At 47.4% G+C, this 12,340-nt stretch overlaps 1 protein-coding gene across 2 annotated transcripts in view; it reads left to right on the forward strand.

The window, feature by feature from the left end:
- Positions 1-12,340, forward strand: part of CARD14 (caspase recruitment domain family member 14) — a 194,175-nt gene that overhangs the window by 121,625 nt on the left and 60,210 nt on the right. For both annotated transcript variants that reach the window (XM_077459619.1, XM_077459618.1), the window contains exon 12: positions 10,188-10,267. In XM_077459619.1, the coding sequence (XP_077315745.1) occupies positions 10,188-10,267 (80 nt within the window). The remainder of the gene's footprint in view (positions 1-10,187; positions 10,268-12,340) is intronic.

Here is a 12,340-nt window from a genome sequence, read left to right on the forward strand (position 1 = left end):
GTAGGCATTGTATGCTCCCTTTGAGACCTGTGATTATACCAGAGGGAGGCCTTTACCATGTGATCAACTGTATCCAATCACAGCTGATCACTGTGTAAATAGACTTGATGGTTATCGACAGTAGTTTCCTCACACAATGTCAGAGGAGAGGAGAGCCAGTAACTGGCTATCCTGACAGGGGACATGTACACAGATCATCAGTGCCCTGATTATTAATGCAGCCTCATCAGTGCCCATCGCTGCTGTCCATCAGTGCTTCCTCATCAGTGCCACCTATCATTGCCTATCAGTGCCCATCAATGCCGCCTATCAGTGAAGCCTCATCCGTGCCTCCTCATCAGTGCCCATCAGAGCTGCCTTATCAGTTCTACCTGTCAGTGCCCATTAGTGCTGCCTTTTCGGCAGATCAGGAAAGGGGGGGATGGGTGAGCGCCCTCCCTCCTGAACCATACCAGTCCACATGCTCTCAATATGGGGGAGTGCTTTGAGGCAGGGGGGCTCTGACCCCCCAACTTAAAGCACCTTGTCCCTATGTTGATGGGGAAAAGGGCCTCTTCCTGACAACAAGGGGACCCCTAGATCCCCCCCCCCCATGTGATGGAGTATGGAGTACATTGTACCCCTGCTCATTCACCAAAAAGTGTCAATAATGCCGCATACACACGATCAAACAATCCGGTGGAAAAGACCCAAAAGTCCGGCGGACTAAGAAAGTAGTTTTGCACTCCAATCTGTCCGCTGGACTCTTTTCGGTGGACAGTACGGCCATGTGTGTGCCAGTCCCCCGTACTTTTGAAATGAATGGACTTGACCCGCCCGCAGCTCCAGGTAGCCAGGACCAGCGAAGGAGGCGTTGCTGGCCCGGCACCTGGTATGGACTTAAAGGGGAATCCCTATGCCGAAAAATCGGCGTGGGGGTCCCCCCCAGGTCCATATCAGACCCTTATCCGAGCACGCTACCCGGCCGGCCAGGAAAGGGGGTGGGGACGAGCGAGCGCCCCCCCCTGAGCCGTACCAGGCCGTTTTCCCCCAACATGGGGGGTGCCTCGGGGAAGGGGGGGCCGTGCGCCCCCCCACCCCAAAGCACCTTATCCCCATGTTGATGAGGACAAGGGCCTCTTCCCGACAACCCTGGCCGTTGGTTGTCGGGGTCTGCGGCCGGGGGGCTTATCGGAATCTTTAATAAGGGGGCCCCCGGATCTCGGCCCCCCACCCTATGTGAATGAGTATGGGGTACAATGTACCCCTACCCATTCACCTGTGAAAAAAAGTAAAAAAACACAACACACAAGGGTTAAAATAGTTTATTGCACAGCTCCGGGGGTCTTCTTCCGTCATCTCGCCGGAATCTTCTGCTCTTTTGCTAGCTCTTTCACTAGGAGGAGCCCGGCTTTCTTCTTCGCCGCCGCCCTCTTCTTCCGACTTCGGGGGTCTTGTCCCCCTCTTCGGTTCTTCTTGCCGGGCCACCGCGTCTTCTTCTAGCTCTTTTGAAAGAGGTGGCCCGGTCTTTTGTCGTCGCTGCCGCCGTCTTCTGTTCTTCTCTTCTGGAGATGTTGCCTCGTCGCTGTCTCCGGTCACTATGACAGGAAACGCGGTGTGCGGCGACTTATTAGGGACATCACCGGATGATGTCCCCGCCCCCATGTTGAGGGCACGTGGCCTGGTACGGCTCAGGAGGGGGGCCCTCGCTCATCCCCACCCCCTTTCCTGGCCGACCGGGTAGCGTGCTCGGATAAGGGTCTGATACGGACCTGGGGGGGAACCCCACACCGATTTTTCGGAGTAGGGATTCCCCTTTAACTCCATACTAGGTGACGGGACCAGCGACACTTACTTTCCTCCATGTGTGTGGGCGAGTCCGTTCATTTAAAAAGTACGGCGGACTTAGCACGTCGTACTTAGTCCACCGCAAAAGTATCGTGTGTGGGCAGGTAGCTCGTTCGAAAAATCCGGCGGACAGTCGGGCGGACAGTCCGCCAGAGTAATGCCACATACACACGACCGGACTTTTTGAACGAGTCCGTCGGACAATTAGATCTTGTGTATGCTCCATCGGACCTTTGTTTGCCAAAAATCTGGCGGACTTTAGAAATAGAACATGTTTTAAATTTTTCCGCCGGATCCAGTACCTACCGAGAAATCCGCTCGTGTGTATGCTAGTCCGACGGACAAAAACCGGCGCAAGGGCTATGGACTTCCTTATTCTAGTTCGGTCGTACGTCATCACGTTCGAATCCGTCGGACTTTGGTGTGATTGTGTGTGGCCAAGTCTGTTCATTCGGAAAGTCCGTCAGAACTCCGCCGAATGTCCGTCGGACCTAGTCCCACGAAAAGTCCAGTCGTGTGTATGCGGCATTAGTCTGCCGGATAGTCTGCTACATGTGTACGCGGCATAAATAAAAAAAAAAACACAAACAAACACAATTTTTGACAATTCCTTTATTAAAAAAAAAAACAATGTCCCCCATCAATCATAACATGCCACTGCCGGGCCCAAAAAAAAAAAAAAGGCTCTGCCTGCAGCAAATGCTAACCGCCTACTGCAGGCACTGGATTGCTTTTACAAGAGAGCCAAACGCTGGCTCTAAAAATGGTAAGGCATGATGCCTGCAGCTGCAGCCATCATCCCAGTATGACTGTTCAAACTTAAGAGACATATGGGTACTGAAAGCCTAGTCTGTGTAGCCACAAAGTTTCAAATCACTTTTGTTCTTTGTCTTAAGACTCTGTGTTTTTTGTTAACATCTCTTCTGCCTGATGTTACAGAGTTCTAATGAACCTTGGTTTGTATTCTAGTAGATGACCAGAGTCAAAAAGCAGATACTAATCTGTGTGGGTAGCTTTCCTATAAATCTCTATATTTACCCCCCCCACCCTTCTTGAAATGTTACATACAGCCCAACGGGGTAATTTTTGTGCCTTTTCTCTTGTAAACTTGAAGTGTCTGTCCACTAGGGATGGGCGGGCGAACAGTTCAGCCCGAGCATAAGTTCAAGCCAAACTTTGCCAAATTCGATAGCCGAGGAACCCTGTTAAAGTCTATGGGACACTAACATGAAAAACCAAAATATCAATGCAAAAAAAAGTTTTTAATAGGCCCGTTTTTTCGGGAGCAGTGATTTTAATAATGCTTAACCACTTCAGCCCCGGACCAATTGTCAGCCTAAGGACCAGAGGTCTTTTTACAATTTCACACTGCACTGCTTTAACTGGTAATTGCGCGGTCATTCAATGTTGTACCCAAACGAAATTTGTGTCCTTTTCTTCCCACAAATAGAGCTTTCTTTTGATGGTATTTGATTGCCTCTGCGATTTTTATTTTTTGTGATATAAATGGAAAAAGACCTAAAATTTTGAGAAAAAAATATATTTTCTACTTTTTGTTATAAGAAAAATCGAATAAACTCAATTTTAGTCATACATTTAGGGCAAAATTTATTCAGCCACATGTCTTTAGTAAAAAAAATGTCAATAAGCGTATATTTACTGGTTTGCGCAAAAGTTATACCGTCTACAAACTAGAGTACATTTTCTGGAACTGACGTTTTTAAAACTTTTTTTTTTGTATTGATACATGTCCCCTTAGTCAGTACCCGGGTCCCCAAATACTTTTTTATTTTATAAGCCTTTAAAATGAGTACTTTTGATTTTTAATGTTCGTGTCCTATAGACTTTAACAGTGTGTGTTCATCCAAATTTTTTGCCTGTTTGCATGTTCTGGTGCGAACCAAACCGGGGGGGGTGTTCGGCTCATCCTTACTGTCCACTGAGAGTATGTGTTCTCTAAAGTTTGTATTTCCTATGTTCTACTCATGACCCACATATTGTCCACACACACGAACCAATGTCTTGTTTTTCCCCTGAAGGAGTTTGAGGATCTTTTTTCTATCTCCTGCATGTACAGGTTAGCTACAAAGGGAGATATGTGTGATCCCATAGCACGGCCACCTCTCTGTCTTTAGATGTTATCCACGGTCCATGTGGTGTTAAGACAAAAGCCCGACAAAGAAAATGCTTGGTGTCAGGGCCTGGATATGACCCGGGATCTCGGCTGTGCCTGGTAGTAACTCTTTTTGTTGAGCCACCTTGAATGCTGGACAGCTCCCTGAACAATTCCTTAAATGATCCTGCCTTGAGCCATGTTTGTCTTGAACCTTGAACCCTTTGCTCCTGCCATATACTTCCTATTAAAGCCATGCCTTTGCACTTCCTGTTTGCCAGATAATTGCACTCTCTTCAGCCAATATCTCACTCTTGTCTTGTCCTGCTGCTGTCTGTATCTTTGCTACCACTTGGTCCCAACCTAATGCTTGTTCCTTGTTGATGCTTTTGCTTGATCTCAACCTGCAACCACTTGTTACTGATCTTTGGCTTGTTTACTGACTACGCTTCTACTTGATCCCTACCTGCTATATCTGCTACCGGACCTGGGCTTGCTCACCTCCTGTTGGAGTGATCCTAAGGACTGCAGGGGAACCTTTTTTGTGTATGGAGTCCAGACAAGCATTTTGTCGCTTTCTCATGATAGAAACAGTGGTAACAAGGTCCACTTTTTACTTTTTCTTGCTTTTGTAAACAGTTAATAATTTTCCTGGCATAGCTAGTGAGGTTGGCAGCACTGAGTCTAGGTTCAAATCTATGCTGTTGTGGTTGATGTGTTTTTCAGGCACATTTTGCACTGCATCTTGCGTTTTTAAACTTGTGTTTTTGATGTGATTTTGCATGTAGTTTTCATGCATTTTGCGTTTTGTGTTTTATTCCCCCTTTAACAACACTGTATATAGATATAGCTAGTTGCTAGGGAGTGAGCCCGGAATCTGGACGCCGCACCCTTAACAATTGATGAGTCATCAGCTGAGAGCAATGTAAAAAAAAAAAAAAAGAATTGCTGGCAAAACAATTAGTGAGAAAAACTGCGCCCCCCCCCCAAAAAAACAAAAACAAACATACCAAGCCTTTTCGGGTCTGGTATGGATGGGAACCCTATGCCAAAATAAAAAAAAAATGGTGTGGGGTGCCTCCCCAAATCCATACCATACCCTGATTTGAGCATGCATTTAGGATAGGAAGGGGACAAGCGAGCGCCCTACTCCTCCTGAACCATACCAGGCTGCATGCCCTCAACATGGGGGTGCTTTGGGGTAGGGGGGCAGGGCCAAAGCACCTTTTCCCCATGTTGATGGGGACAAGGGCCTCTTCCCCGCAACCCTGGCTGTGATTGTCTGTGGACAGGGACAGGGGGCTTATCAGAGCCTGGAAGCCCCCTTTAACAAGGGGGTGCCCAGATCCTGACCCCTCCCACGTGAATGATTATGGGGTAAATTGTACGCCTACTCATTCACCAAAAAAAAGTGTCACAGAAAAAAAAAACACAAACCCAGTTTTTGACAACTCCTTTATTAAAAATCCAAAAATAATGTCTGCCGATGTAAACCCATCGTCATTCACGCCGTCCCCCTGACCGCCAAACCCCCAAAAAGAAGCTCCTGCACTTGTTGCAGGCTAACCGCAGACTGCCCGCTTCTCCATTTCACCGCTCTTAAATAGGTAAGGCCCATGGCCAGCTGGTGGCGGGGCCTGACAGCTGGCCCGCTCCTTAGCAATCAGCTATATACAGGGTTTTTAACCACTTCAATACTAAGGGCGTCATAAGACACCCTTGACATTGAGTGGCAATATCTGAATGATGCCTGCGGCTACAGGCATCATTCAGATATCATTCTTTCTGGGCGGCGATTCTGTGCATGATAAGAATGATCATAGCGGCAGTTCTGCCACTTGATCATTCATATAGGTGAAGGGAGGGGATGTCCCCCCTCGGATGATGAGCATAGAGATTTCTTGTGACCGGATGGTCACCAGTCATCTCTATGACTGTCGGAGGCCTGGGCGCGATGTAATGACGTCACTCCCAGGTTTCCGGAATAAATAAACAATGCCGGGATTGCGGCTGTCAGCATGAGATTGGTAAAAAAAAAACTGGATCTCATGCTTTCCAGCATGGAGGAAAGATGTGGGGTCTTATCGACCCCGCATCTCTCCATAAAGAGGACCTGTCACGCACCATTCCTATTACAAGGGATGTTTGTATTCCTTGTAATAGGAATAAAAGTGATCAAAAAAAAAAAAGTGCAAAAAAAGTAAAAATTAAAAATGTAAAACGCCCCTGTCCCTGGTAGCTCACGTTCAGAAGCAAATGCGCATATAAGTCCCGCCCACATATGTAAAGGCCGTTCAAACCACACATGTGAGGTATTGCCGCGTGAGTTAGAGCGTGTGCAACAATTCTAGCATTAGATATCCTCTGTAACTCTGAGGCCGCGTACACACGGGCGGACTGTTGGCTCAACTTTGTCCGCTGAACAGTGTTTCAGCGGACAGTCCGCTCGTGTGTGGGGCTTCAGCGGACAGTTTCAGCGGACAGTTTGACGAACAAAGTTTTTCGGAAATTCCGAAAAACTGTCCGCTGAAACTTGGTTTGAGCGAACAGTCCGCCCGTGTGTAGGCCACTTTCGAAATGAGCAAACTGTTCCCGCTCGGAGGGAAGTCTGCTCATTTCGAGCACGTGTGCAGGTAGGCGGGGCCCGCGACGGAGACGTCGCGGGCTCCGCCGCCTGGAATGGACTTAAAGGGGAACCCCAACGCCGAAAAAAATCGGCGTGGGGGTCCCCCCAAAGTCCACAACAGAGCCTTGTCCGAGCACGCTACCCGGCCGGCCAGGAAAGGGGGGCGAGCGAGCGCGCCCCCCCTCCTGAGCCGTACCAGGCCGCGTGCCCTCAACATGGGGGATGCCTTGGGGAAGGGGGGGCCGCGCGGCCCCCCCACCCCAAAGCAACTTGTCCCCATGTTGATGAGGACAAGGGCCTCTTCCTGACAACCCTGGCCGTTGGTTGTCGGGGTCTGCGGGCGGGGGGCTTATCGGAATCCGGGAGCCCCCTTTAATAAGGGGGCCCCCGGATACCGGCCCCCCACCCTATGTGAATGAGTATGGGGTACAATGTACCCCTACCCATTCACCTGTAAAATAAAAGTACCCAAAAAAAAAACACAACACACGAGATAAAATATTTTATTGCACAGCTCCGGGGGTCTTCCGTCTTCTGGGGTCTTCTCGCCGGACTCCTCCGCTATCTTCTTGTAGCTCTTTTGCTAGCGGAGGAGTCCGGCTTTCTTCCTCCCCGCCGCCGGCCTCTTTTCCCGACTTCGGGGGTCTTGTCCCCCTCTTCGGTTCTTCTGCCGGGCCACCGCGCCTTCTTATAGCTCTTTTGCAGGCGGTGGCCCGGTCTTCTGTCGCCGCTGTCGCCGCCGCCTTCCGTTCTTCTTCTTCTTCTTCTTCTTCTTCTTCTTCTTTTCCAGGAGATGTTGACACGTCGCTCTCTCCGGCCGGAATGCCAGAGCCGCGCTGTGCGGCCACTTTTATAGTGACAATGGGGCGGTGTCACATGGTATATGTCACATGGGTTGGTCACATGGGTTGATGTCACATGGGGACTATGACATCGTAAGGGGGCGGGGTCACCATGTGACCAACCCATGTGACATATACCATGTGACACCGCCCCATTGTCACTATATAAGTGGCCGCTCAGCGCGGCTCTGGCATTCCGGCCGGAGAGAGCGACGTGTCAACATCTCCTGGAGAAGAACAAGAACAACAAGAAGAAGAAGAAGAACGGAAGGCGGCGGCGACAGCGGCGACAGAAGACCGGGCCACCGCCTGCAAAAGAGCTATAAGAAGGCGCGGTGGCCCGGCAGAAGAACCGAAGAGGGGGACAAGACCCCCGAAGTCGGGAGAAGAGGCCGGCGGCGGGGAGGAAGAAAGCCGGACTCCTCCGCTAGCAAAAGAGCTACAAGAAGATAGCGGAGGAGTCCGGCGAGAAGACCCCCGAAGACGGAAGACCCCCGGAGCTGTGCAATAAAATATTTTATCTCGTGTGTTGTGTTTTTTTTTGGGTACTTTTATTTTACAGGTGAATGGGTAGGGGTACGTTGTACCCCATACTCATTCACATAGGGTGGGGGGCTGGTATCCGGGGGCCCCCTTATTAAAGGGGGCTCCCGGATTCCGATAAGCCCCCCGCCCGCAGACCCCGACAACCAAAGGCCAGGGTTGTCGGGAAGAGGCCCTTGTCCTCATCAACATGGGGACAAGGTGCTTTGGGGTGGGGGGGCCGCGCGGCCCCCCCTTCCCCAAGGCACCCCCCATGTTGAGGGCACGCGGCCTGGTACGGCTCAGGAGGGGGGGCGCGCTCGCTCGCCCCCCTTTCCTGGCCGGCCGGGTAGCGTGCTCGGACAAGGGTCTGTTGTGGACTTTGGGGGGACCCCCACGCCGATTTTTTTCGGCGTTGGGGTTCCCCTTTAAGTCCATTCCAGGCGGCGGAGCCCGCGACGTCTCCGTCGCGGGCCCCGCCTACCTTGACACGCGCTCGAAATGAGCGGACTGTTGCCTCGTGTGTGGGCGAGTCCGCTCATTTCAAAAGTTGCGCGGACTTTTTGACGAACTTAGTTTCGGCAGACAGTCCCCGCGTGTGTACGCCGCCTAAACTGGTAACCTGTAAAAAATGTTCAAAGCATCTCCTATGGAGATTTTTATGTACCAATGTTTGGCGCCATTCCATGAGTGTGCGCAATTTTAAAGCGTGACATGTTAGGTATCTATTTACTCGGCGTAACATCATCTTTCACATTATACAAAAAAATTGGGTTAACTTTACTGTTTTGTTATTTTTTAATTCATGACAGTTTTTTCCAAAAAAAGGCGTTTGCATGATAAAAAGTTGCAATGACCGCCATTTTATTCCCTAGGGTGTCTGCTAGCAAAGCATATATAATGTTTGGGGGTTCTGAGTAATTTTCTAGCAAAAAAATTATGATTTTTACATGTAGGAGAGAAGTGCCAGAATAGGCCCGGTATTGAAGGGGTTAAGGGGGGGGGGGCACAAAATGCATCAAAAACACAATACTTGCATTTCTGGTGTGACTATTGAAGTCTATTACACGCAAAGCGTAATCTGCTGCAGGTCACTGGCCCTTTCCAAAAATGCACCAGCTGAAAAAGATGTGTACACGTTACTATAGGAAATCATGTTAAATGGGCTGTAGTGCGTTTCAGCAAAATGCATCAAAATTCGCATTGGTGCGAATGTAGGGTGAGAAATGTGGTCACCTTAAAATGGTAATCAAATATATTCATTATCATGGTGCAACTCCCCTTGTCTCCTGGCAGAGTTGTAATGCTTGGATCCCTACTAAGCAAAAAAAAGTCCTTCTATCTAGTGGAATCAAGTTGGATGGAGGTGCTTTGGCACTGTTCATTTGACAAGTATGAATCAAGGAATTAACACCTATATGTACTGTAGACGTTCTGACATCAAGGATGGGAATATGTAACCACAGCAGTGTTGTTTCACAACTTTAATGCCTTCTATCATGTCCTTGGTCAATCATCATCTATGCTACACGTTCCATAGTGGTTGAATTAAAGTGTCCGTGCTCCCTGTGTGGGTATACAGTAAATGTCGGGGTATTTTCCTGACACTCATTGGAACTGAAGAAAGGCTTGGTGTGGCTAAGAAAGGTCTTCAACATTACAGAACAATCCAGTTGAATGTGACTAACTAGTACTAGCTGTACCATGAGCTGGATAAACTTTTACAGACATACAATAGAACCTCAGATTGCGAGTAACGCGGTTTACGAGCGTTTCGCAATACGAGCTATCTTTTAAAAAAAATCCTGACTCTCTTCGTGAGACAACGAGCAGGATTCAAGCCACTGAGATGCGCAGTACTGCATTTGTCCAGATGTGCGGTGGCTCCGATGACGCTCAGAAACACTCGGAGACGCTTGGAGTCTCTCAGAGACGCTCGGAAACACTCCGTGTCTCTGGAAACATTTAAGTGGTCTCTGAGTGTTTCCGAGTGTCTTCCAGCGCCCTCGCACCTCTGGCCACATATAGTATTGCATAGACAAGCAGTGGCTGTGGAACAGATTATCTGAGTTTTTATTCTTTCCTATGGGGGAAACTCGCTTTGATATACGAGTGCTTTGGATTACAAGCATTCTTCTGGAACAAATTATGCTCATAATCCAATGTATTACTTGCTTGATCATGTCCCTTTTTGTGTTTTATTTCAAAGAAAGGGTTGTTGTTTTAACCAGTTATTTTTTTTTTTCACATACATTAGCTGTTCCCAAGACCTTCCTGATATTCTCCAAGATGAGAGAACAGAAACTGACTTTGAATATGAAGCAGAATATAAGAAAGGTAAGAAATACCCATTGATATATTTATCACCAGTGATTAACAACCTGGGGTCTTTGGGCTTATGTAGTACATCCAGAGCACAAGTGTTTAAATCAAGCTTGTTTTTGTTTTGAAGTAGAGTTGTAACAATCAGCGCAAAAATAATAATAAAATGAAAAATATAATTATAAAATGCAATGCTGATCAGCCAACCACTGTGTAAGTGATTTCACAACACTTCTAATAATTAATACAAAATAAAACTCAGCGTAACACAGCAAAAATATTCTAACCATGTGATCGCATACAAAACAGTGTATAATGTGATAAAAGTAATATACAAAAATGTGTATTAAAATATATATGACGTCCTCCGTGAATCAATAGTATTGTCCTTCAATACACTCCGTGCCTGATCGTTAAGCACTGTGATTATCCACCACCAAGCAAATTGCCTGCTCACCTCTGTGTAAGTGAAAAACAGCTTTTCTACTCACAGCCCAGGTAAATGGCTCCACTCCTCTCCTCCTCAATTAAATATTGTCTCCCCTCCTCACAGGTATCCTCAGATTATGTATAAATTGTCTCCCCTCCTCACAGGCATCCTCAGATTATGTATAAATTGTCTCCCCTCCTCACAGGCATCCCCAGATTATGTATAAATTGTCTCCCCTCCTCACAGGCATCCCCAGATTATGTATAAATTGTCTCCCCTCCTCACAGGCATCCCCAGATTATGTATAAATTGTCTCCGCCCTTCACAGGTATCCTCAGATTATGTATAAATCAAATCACAAAGGACAGACATAGTGTATTTCTGTATACAATGTTTATTTCAACCCCACTTAAAATTTAGGTCACCTACTGAAGAAGCCCTATCACATGGCGACATGTGTCTAGGGGGGGGGGGGTAGAACTGTGCGGTGTCTTACCGGAGTTGCGTGAGGTGGTGAGCCAGATGATACATTGATACGTGTTTTTACATTTTATCTCTTGTAAGTGTAACATTTTAAGCGAGGTTGAAATAAACATTGTTTACGGAAAAGTTTTGAGTTGCTGGCCTTTATGTAAAAGTGGTCTAGTGACCATATAGCCTTACTTTCCCAGGGGCCTGAGACCATAAAAGATAGTTTCAGGATGGTGAGTGGGATGACATCACAGAACATCCATTTCCTGCTCTAATATGTGAACTGGAAGCGCTCAGCCCTCAGCACTTCCAATTCACTGCTGTTAACTACTTTTTGCCCAGCCTATAGTAAAGTGCCGGGTGAGAGTTTTCCTATCCCAGGTGGACATCATATGACATCCTCCCAGGCACACACCCCCTGCGGCGTGCAGTGGTGCGATCTCCGACCACTGTATCCACTTGACACAGTGAAACTAAGAGATGGTTACTGGGATGCTTTGTCCCTCTCCGGTACTATGTGTTCACTGTGACCAATTATAGTAATCACATGCTCACCAAGTAAATAAATGTCATGAATGGCAGCAGTTTATGACTTATTATTTACTATTTTGATGTTGTGATTGGTTACAGTAATCATTTGGTGTACAGGACCAATCACAGAAGCACCTCCTGTATCATATGATATCTGTGATCAATCACAGCATCACAATAATAAACAAGAGTAAAACAAAAGTGTAAAAAAAAAGTCCTGATAACCATCCCAGAGTAGTACAGTGTCACTATGGTGATACTGTACTATTCTGGTGACAGTATGTAGGAAAAAAAGAATAAAATATTGTAAAAAAATTGTTAAAAACATAATTTGTTTTACATACTGTCACTTACTCAATGTCCCTAATCACCACCACACCAATCGCAGCATCCCTGATCGTGGCCACATCATTTAGGTCACTTTAACACAGCCTGGTTGGTACGGCCATCGTATTCCTGACCATGCAATGCTATTGTTTGGATGTAGCCACACACAGAGCAGTTAGATGTGGATAGGGACAGATGTCTGAGCCTAGTTGCATAATAAATGCACTTTTTTTTTTTCTGCAGGCTGGTATCTGTTTTTTTTTTCAGTGAGTATGGAGACTCCAGTCTCTCTGAAAAGATTCAACACGCTCCCTGCTGTGTCAGAGCTA

The sequence above is a fragment of the Lithobates pipiens genome, unplaced genomic scaffold, assembly GCF_037356315.1.
Source record: "Lithobates pipiens isolate NorthernLeopardFrog02 unplaced genomic scaffold, aLitPip1_a1.2 Scaffold_28, whole genome shotgun sequence".
Lineage (NCBI taxonomy): Eukaryota > Metazoa > Chordata > Amphibia > Anura > Ranidae > Lithobates > Lithobates pipiens.